The sequence below is a fragment of the Beta vulgaris genome, chromosome 9 (assembly GCF_026745355.1).
Source record: "Beta vulgaris subsp. vulgaris cultivar EL10 chromosome 9, EL10.2, whole genome shotgun sequence".
Lineage (NCBI taxonomy): Eukaryota > Viridiplantae > Streptophyta > Magnoliopsida > Caryophyllales > Amaranthaceae > Beta > Beta vulgaris.
In genome coordinates this window covers 38,377,341-38,386,309 of record NC_079210.1, presented here as the reverse complement: position 1 = coordinate 38,386,309, position 8,969 = coordinate 38,377,341, and the positions used below count along the sequence as shown (strand labels likewise).

At 36.3% G+C, this 8,969-nt stretch overlaps 2 protein-coding genes across 2 annotated transcripts; one reads left to right on the top strand and one right to left on the bottom strand.

The window, feature by feature from the left end:
- The first annotated feature begins 1,101 nt into the window (after positions 1-1,101).
- LOC104894833 (uncharacterized) lies at positions 1,102-3,467 on the top strand. The gene is made up of 5 exons (XM_057392254.1): positions 1,102-1,281; positions 1,377-1,882; positions 1,998-2,497; positions 2,641-3,098; positions 3,291-3,467. Exons 1-5 carry the CDS (start codon positions 1,102-1,104, stop codon positions 3,465-3,467), a joined length of 1,821 nt encoding a protein of 606 aa, XP_057248237.1.
- Positions 3,468-3,752: 285 nt separating this feature from the next.
- On the bottom strand, positions 3,753-8,743 carry LOC130590217 (protein MAINTENANCE OF MERISTEMS-like). Its single transcript, XM_057392253.1, has 7 exons — positions 8,733-8,743; positions 7,150-7,384; positions 5,591-5,740; positions 4,713-5,378; positions 4,471-4,638; positions 3,980-4,387; positions 3,753-3,896 (listed from the first exon to the last, which is right to left on the bottom strand). The coding sequence occupies exons 1-7, from the start codon at positions 8,741-8,743 to the stop codon at positions 3,753-3,755; spliced, it is 1,782 nt and encodes a 593-aa protein (XP_057248236.1).
- Between the last annotated feature and the right edge of the window lie 226 nt (positions 8,744-8,969).

Sequence of the window (8,969 nt, the reverse complement as noted above, 5' to 3'; positions counted from 1 at the left end):
AAGTAGACTCTAGGTATGGCAAGCTATACTAGAATTGTGGAAAAACAAATCCATGATCCTACTCCTTCAGAAGACGAATATGATGCTGCCAATGATCAAGGAGTCTATTATGGAGATGTCCAAACTGTAGAGGACATTTAGATCCTGGAACCAATGGAGCAAATCGATCCTCTCAAAAATGATGCTAGGAAAAGAGATTATAACTACCTCTCTAGTTCCAAGAGTACTTCATCCCCTGAGCTAGTAGAGCAATCTAACTTGCACGAAACAATTGAATCTGTTTCGTGCACCTTGCACGAAATTCTTTATATTCCATTTCGTGCAAGTTGCACGAAATCTGCTATTTTTGTTTCGTAAAAAGTTTTCGAGACAATATCATATGTTTCATATAAATCGCACCAAGCAATGTTTAACACATATAAATACAAAACAAACCAATTTACTATTTATGTTTGAGATTGATGATGTTGAGACTTAATTTATGAATTTGAAGATGTAAAATTGATGATATTTATCAAAGTTCAAAAATGATGTATAAATAGTTTTTTTGTTTGTCATTTATTGTATAATTTATGATTGATTATGTTTATCAAATTTATGATAACATGTATTTTGTGGTTTTCATAAATTGTCAGGATGATGTCCATGTAGAAGAGGTTATGAAAATACACCTTATTATAGTGAATTTTTCACCACTACAATATATTTCCCACTCGAAAAGCATTACGTGATTGGGTTACTGAAGTAGGTAGGCTGCATAATATGGTGATAATTATCGCTCGATCACAATATGGTGAAGGGCAAGGCTTGGGGAATGCAAAAGCTACCCTCACTTGTGAAAGAAGCGGAAGATATAGACTGCATAAGTCTAGAGAACGTGTAGATGTGGAGAAATTTACCGGTACAAAAAAAAGACTGTGTCCTTTTCGACTTCAAGCGAATGAGTGCTTTGGTGGTGGTTGGATGTCTATGTCATTAATGGAAAGCACAATCATGATCTTCCCGATTTAACGAGGACGTGCACTTATTGGCATGTTAAGTAAAGATGAGCTCAATTTGGTAGAAGAATTAACTAAATCTCATGTACCGCCTAGTCAAATCATGAAAGTTCTTAGTAGGGTGGATGAAGAGACTTTGACTACAGTGAAACATATTTATAATGCCCGTCAGAAGTTGAAAACCGAGGCAATGTGTGGTAGGTCTGTGATGCAACAACTAATGAAGGTGATTGTTGATAATAACTATCTACAATGGCATCGTGAAGAAGTGGGAACAAATGTGGTTAGTGACATAGTTTTTGCTCATCATGATGTTGTTGATCTATTGTTTTTGTTTCCTTATGTTTTAGTCATTGATTGTACATATAAGACAAACAGATACAAAATGCCTTTTTTGGAGATAGTTGGTATAGTTCCAACTGGAAAAAATTTTCCTGTCGCCTTTGCTTGGTTGAGAAACGAAAAGGAAATAAATTACCAATGGGTCTGGAATGTGTGAAACAGTTATTTGATCCAGAGAAGTTGCCGGGTGTGATTGTAACTGACAGGGAATTGGCTCTTATCAACGTGGTTAGACAAATATTTCCTAACTCGGCTCATCTTTTATGTACAAGACATATTGGGAAAAATGTGGACAACTATGTGGGCAAGTTGACTAAAAATGAAGATATTGTCAAAGCATTTCGTTCTAGATGGTATAAGTTAGTGGATGCACCAAGTGTTGCATCGTATGAACAACGATTAAAAGAAATGAATGAAGCCTTTAAGTCTATGCCAGCTGTGTTAGATTATGTGAAATCTACTTGGTTGGATCCATATAGTGATAGATTTGTCAATGCTTTTACAATGAACATCCTACATTTGGGCACAAGAACGACCAACAGGTAAATAAAAATTTCAATTATTAATTAAATTATAATTCAAATAAGTAAATGATATATTATATAGTGGTAATGTTTTTTATATGTGTTATCGTTATTATTCTTAATTATATTACAGGGTGGAAAGTGCTCATGCAGCACTGAAATCGTGGTTAAAGACTTCGACAGGAAGTTTGGATACAATATGGCCAATTATTCATTCGTTTTTGGAAGCCCAGAAACGTGAAATAAAAGCCTCTTTCCAAAGGTCCCAAAACAGAGATCCTCATGTGACAGTGCTACGTCTATTTATGTTATTGAAAGGTCGAGTATCACATAAGGCTATACGCTTGCTTGATAATGAATATAAACGTGCAAATGAAGTTGGTGTTGATGGTTTCGTTTGTGGATGTTATTTAAGACATACCATGGACTTCCGTGTGCTCATGAAGATAGATGGAATGGAAGAAAGAAATCAAGTATTCAACTTACGGATATCCACCCTTTTTGGAGGACTCTTAAACTTAGAAGTGTGCTCCACTTACAATTTAGATGAAGAATCTCATTTTCAGATCCGGCATGATATTGATAAGGAATTGCAAGTGTACTTCAAGGATATTCTAGATCTACCTGAACAAAGTAAAAAAATAATAGCAGCTCAATTGGAAAAAATAGTGCACCCTGAATTCACAAGATTGAACGAGCCCACATACTACAGCCCACTAAGGTCGTCCTAAAAAAAAACTCTACAAGAAGAGATCCATCTAATTGGGAATACACAGAACAAACATGCTCCAAGAATTCTAAAACTGAACGTGGTGGATGTGCTTCTACTTCTACATCAGCTAAAGGTCGTGGTCGTGGACGTGGACGTTCTTCGTTGACACTCTCAAATGCTTCACAAATAATTCCTCCCAATATCTTGCCATTTCATGATCAACTCCCCTCCTACATAGTACCTTATATTAGTAGTATACACAATGTTGGAGCTGATGGTAATTGTGGTTATAGGGCCGTTTCTCGATGGATTTATGAGGATGAGGAACGATGGCCAACTGTTCGGGAAGAGTTAGCTATGGAGATTGAGACTAGGTTAAACATTTACAGTGATATTCTAGGAGGTCACGATAATGTTAGATCAACTTTGATCTCCCTTCAACACTATGTCGGATCCGCTACTAAAGATTACTGGATGTCATTACTTGACATGGGTTTTGTGATCTCCACCAGATATAATGTGGTAGTTGTTTGTTGGCTCTAATCAACCAATTACTTTTTTGCCAATAATTCTCGTGAGGGAACCATGCACCTGATCGAGTCATCACATTGGATTTTTGCAGCGGATGGAGCATTACGTTGTGGTAAGTGTAACTTGTTAAAATTTGTATATTACAATAAATTATTAGTTTTTTTACATCTTGCTTTTTATTAGGTTGAAATGAAAGAAGGTTTTCCTATGCCGCCGATTTACCCATATTGGCGTCATCATCATGATCCTAGTGTTGCGGGTTGGTCAATACCTTATCATTCAAGATTTGAAAGATGGAAAGTCATTGCGGGTGTGCGAGATCAACAAAATAATGTAGACCTTTTTGAGCTAGATCCTTGATATAATATATGGTAACATCACTTTTTGTTTTTGGAGGTTGTAATTTACTATTTGTCAACACATTGGAATTGAACTTTGGTGTTGGAATCACTTTTTATGTTTTCATAATGTGAAAAACATCATAGATAATAAAAGGATTAGTTACTTGCTAGTATCGAACAAATATAAACAAAACTAAAATTATTTTTAATCTACTATATAATAAAAATACCAATACTACAAAACGTTATAACGTAAATTCTCCTGATAACAAAAGGTGCACAATCTCATGCATTTTCCCGATAATCATCGTTGTGACGAATGTAATTTTTCAAACTCCAACAGAACGTCAATAGCCTGGTCTATATGGTGAAATTGGTCCTCCAAACTCAATTTTGATCGTACTTCAGGATATACTGGACGTAGATAATGAGCAATCAAGTGGAGTCGCTGTAATTTAAAAAAGTATTAAAATATTATTATGAAACGAGAAAATGGAAAATGATAACTTCATAATACTTATTAGATTTTACCGCTTCGGCAGTAAGTTGGTGTTGTCTTGGCATATATCCATTAGGGGCATGTTCAGGATTTTGCAACTTTGGATGTGAACATTGTAAAAACCATTGCATGTAGTCGGAAGAGCAATCCCATGGATTGGAAGCATCCTCACCTAGACGGTGCATACTTAAACAATGCGATGAAGGATCATCCCAAAAGCACATCATAGATTCCGGATATTCGATGGCGTAAAAATGGGTCGGTTTGTTCTCTTTATTTGGTGTAATTGGAGACATAGGACGAGTCTGTACATATCCAAATTGTCGTAGAACACGGTCCGGCATATACGGTTCAATTATAGAAGCGTACCGAATGCACCCATGATACAATGATAATGGTAAATTGTGTACTACATTGATACCATAAGGAACCCATATAACCTGTATTTAACATTATATTATTAAGATAATATAAACAAAACTCCAACTAAAAAATCTAATCAAACAAAAATATAAATATATACCTCTTGAGCTGTCATGTCATCTAACCTCCATCGGTGTTGTTGTAGTGTAGAAAGTAATATCGGTGTCGGAGTCTGAGCATCCCATTTCATAGCTCGAGGGTGCTCACCGGGCAAATAGTTAGAATTCGTCATGGGTCGAAACATTGGAAAGTGCTCATATATCCAAACCTTAAAATAAAAGAACACAAAAATTAAATTGAGAATTTAAGTCGAATAATTTTTAAATGTAAGAAATAAATTACCTCAAGAAGAGTAGATGATCCTGCCAGTTGCTTAGTCTCTGCTCTTGTAGCTTTGCCAAGTTCCCGATAAAGATACGCAAGAGCTGCCGAAGCCCACGAGTACGACTTAACACTAACAAGGTCGCGCACTAGAGGAAATAATAGAGTGGATGTGCGATCTACAGTTTTGTCAATAAATATAGTAGACCCAAGTAATGTAACTAAAAAGCCTCTAGCTATATCATCCACATCATACTTATTTTTTGGATCCATCAAAGTCTCTCTAATTTTTGACAATTTAATTCCACCATGTGCATGTTCAAACTCTATCTCTTTTGTATCTATATTAAGCAATTTACCAACAAAAGAAAATAGTGAATTTCGTGATTCCTTTTGTTGCATTGGGTGGTTAATAGCAACACCGTTAATAGGAAGACCCAAAATCAAAGATACATCATGTAATGTAATTGTCATCTCTCCAAATGGTAAATGAAAACTATTAGTTTCAGGGTGCCATCTCTCAACAAAAGCTGATATTAATGGTGCATTATGATGAGGGAACATGCATTCCCTCAAATGACCCAACCCAGTACTTTTCACTAATAGATACCATGCATCACGAGGCTCAAATCGAAAGAGATCAATCGCATGTGTTCGTGACTGAATGACCAAACAACCACGCTCAATCTGAGAAAGTGAACACAAATCAATTAAAATACTACCACATTGATATTGTGTTTACGAACAAATCTACTACACATAAGTACTCACATTTTTCTCCCAAATGTAACAAGCTACATGACCTCGATAACCATGTAGCAAATCTGTAGAAAGTGGCCCTCCTGGTGTTGGTGCAGTCAACATCCAATCAGAAGTGCGAGGACGTTTTACCCATTTACGTTTGCCATTGTCTTCCTCGGGTTGCTCGTTGTAACATGTTCCTCGTTGAACCCAATCCTGGATGATCTCCTAGCCGCACGAGTAGCCCTAGCAGAAACTGTCACTGTCCTACCGTCTAAACGAGTCTTCTTTTCAATTTTGTATGTCATCTGCATACATAGGTTAATAAGAAATAAGTAAATTATCTATCATCAACACATTCCCACAGTCATGACATTGAGTTTTTGTTTGTTTGTTTGTGCACCGAGCATGTTGAGCCCAATTACAGTACAAACAACCCCCCTAAAAATAAAAAAGAAAAAGGTAGACCATGATTTTATCACCTGAACCATATCTTATGCACAGATAAGAAGATCCATGACCCTCAATAATTTAAGTATAACTGTATAACCCTAAGATAATAATATAAGCTTTGATTAATTCTATACTATCCTATCATGCCCTCCTGTTTCGAGTGAAGGGAGCAATAAACAGCCCCAATCATGATCATGGTCTACCTTTTTCTTTTTTATTGAAACCTGGTGGTGTGACCGCGCCTGTTAAGACCAGCACACTTCCCCCTTCTTTCACAGCCTTTACGTTCCTCTCACCTTCGCCTGTTATCCATGAAAGTTGAAAATGTTTTATGAGGGAATACAAATTTCTAGTCAATGAGAAAATCAAAGTTCAAGGACTGACTACTAGAAGTGGAGAACTGTTCTGCATTACTATGTATATAGCCACTTCTAGTACAGATTGGACTGATAGAGTTCTACTTCACTAAAAAAATCTGCATGAAGTGGAATCGGGAAGCTTGTTACTGACGAAAATGTTCTAAACAATCAGGTTCAACCTCATTATTAACTAAAATATGACTAACTAATCAAGCTTTAACTAAGGAAACACCCTATTGAGCTATGTTTTAGCTAGCTAAACAATAGATAGGAAAGGTGTTGAACACCCTATTATCCACCAGGTTTCAGATTTGTGGATAATAGCTATTGAAGAACTAATTCATGATTAGAAGTGCAACTTTTTGCTGACCTTTGTGAATTTAGCGTGAGCATATGTCATTTGAGAACAATAACTTGCAATATCTCACTTTACTATTACAGTATTAAAAGCAATATGGCTGGTACCTTGGCATATGTCTTAAATTCTCTAACCATTTTAAAGGAGTAGGAGAACTAACATATCATTTTGCGTGAGCATATGTCATTTGTGAATTTAGCGTGAGCATATATCTTAATTTTTCTCTAACCATTTTGCAGGAGTAGGAGAACTAACATATCTCACTTTACTATTACAATATTAAAAGCAATATGGCTGGTACCTTGGCATCATAATCACCTCTTTCCTATAACCAATAATCTGTTTTTCCCCTTCACATTTTCACATCACGTTTCAGAAACTGAATAGAGTGTGAGACAGTAGGAAGCTTTTCCTTCCAAAACATTTCATTTACTATTTGCCACAACATATAGATCCCAACACCTACAACTTCATAAAAAACATTTCTTCTGGAATTTAGACTCTCTGTAATTCTTGATCCAATTCAGCAGATTATGAAGATTGTTACATCCGTTACAACCATTTCATCCAACTTATATGAAACGGGAGGAACCACTTCATCCCAGTTACATGAAACAGTACCATTTATTTTGTTCAATATACGTGGAATAGTAACTGCTATTTCATTCAATTTATATGAAACGGGAGGAAGCACTTCATCCCAGTTACATGAAACAGTACCAATTATTTTGTTCAATATACGTGGAATAGTAACTGCTATTTCATTCAATTTATATGAAATTCTAACAAACCAATTAACAAACAAAACAATTTCGAAAAAACAAGAATGCACATATTTGGTACCGTTATTTATCACCAATTTCGCAACAACCAATTTCGAACAACCAATTTCGAACAGACAAAGCACAGATTTGGGACCATTATTTATCACCAATTTCGCAACAACGGGTTGAACGAAAATCATAAAACTAAGAACACGGTAGAGCGAGTTACAGTCCAGAAAACTAAGAACAATTTTGAAGGAAACGAACGAAAATCCAGAAAATTGCAATGAATTTCGCGGTTTCCTTCAAAATTGTAACTCGCATTTCCTAAATATTGATAGGGAGAAAATCGCAATGAATTACACTAACAAAACACCAAAATAGGGAGAAAACTAACCTCAAATTACGAAATTTTGATAGACGAAATGGAACCCGAGAAAATGGAGATGAGAGAGAAAAGGAATTGGGAGAAATGGATTTTGAATGAATGAGGGATGAAACTCGAACAGGCAGAGGGAGATGAGAGAGGAAATGTATTGGGAGAAATGGGTGATGAATGCATGAAGGGTATTTTTGGTATTTAGGTGGGTTGTATAGGGTAAATGAGAGTTGTATTTAGTCATCAAGTTTATTTAAGACTTTCCTTATCTTGTAAATTACTTTTCAAGTCATATCGGTACCACCTACTGTTTTTGAGTTTCATGTTCCATTTTCTCAAAAACTTGATCTTATTCCTTCTTCTCCTTTATTATATCCTCCATCGTTCCTTCTTTCTCCCCTTTTGAATGACTTTCATGATAATGTAAATAATGTACAGTTAGTTTCTTTTCCTTCTTTTGAGTCATGTAAAAAGACTAACGATTTTTCTTTTTCTTCTCGTAAATATAATTTTTCCTATGACTTTTCTTTTTGTAGTTTTAGTAATTTTTTAGTACTAATTTTTTTCATTTTTCCTTTTCACTCTTATATAATATGCTTTGAGATGTCTGCAGGAATATATGATAAGCTTCTTAGAGCATTGAACTATTATGAGTGATCTACTAGTCTAAAACGGTTATGATTTTTGTCTTTGTTTCTTTTTTTTTAGTAAGTTTACTCACTTTGGTGTATTTTTTTGTCTTTGTTGTAGGTGGATTGAAACTAAGAACAAAAAAAAAATAAAGAAAAAAAAAAAGAAAAAAAGAAGTTGTCGAAGTCTTGACGGGAGAGTCTCTGCCTAGCTCGCTGCAAGGCTAGTGTTCGATGGCTTATTCACCCCCAGCGCAATGAAATACTGCTTGATTGGCTCGCTGGCAGGCCAGCGGTCGCTGGTTTGTCGAGAGAATAAGCAGTAGTCAGCACGCACGAAAATCGAAGACCCGCTCACCTGTTCACCATTGCCGATACCCGCTCTCGCCGGTCAGCGTATCGCCACCACCACCGAGCCTCCCTCCTTTATCGTCTTCTCCCAATACCAGCCCCTGCGTCCTCTGTCTCCTCTCCACCCCACTCGGCAACACCAGCGAGACAGCGACCCGCCGGCTTTCTACTCGCCGCCCATACGCCGTCCATCCCACCACCATCAATCCGACTCACCACTTGCCTGCTTCTTTTCTTTCGTTCT

Coding starts and splice junctions, on each gene's coding strand:
- LOC104894833 (XM_057392254.1), top strand. CDS start 1,102: ATGAAAGTTCTTAGTAGGGTGGATGAAGAGACTTTGACTACAGTGAAA. Junction 1,282..1,376: donor AAGAAGTGGGAACAAATGTG/GTTAGTGACATA, acceptor TAAGACAAACAG/ATACAAAATGCCTTTTTTGG. Junction 3,099..3,290: donor TCTCCACCAGATATAATGTG/GTAGTTGTTTGT, acceptor GCTTTTTATTAG/GTTGAAATGAAAGAAGGTTT.
- LOC130590217 (XM_057392253.1), bottom strand. Junction 5,741..7,149: donor ATGAAATGGTTGTAACGGAT/GTAACAATCTTC, acceptor CTATGTATGCAG/ATGACATACAAAATTGAAAA. Junction 5,379..5,590: donor CGAGGAAGACAATGGCAAAC/GTAAATGGGTAA, acceptor TCACTTTCTCAG/ATTGAGCGTGGTTGTTTGGT.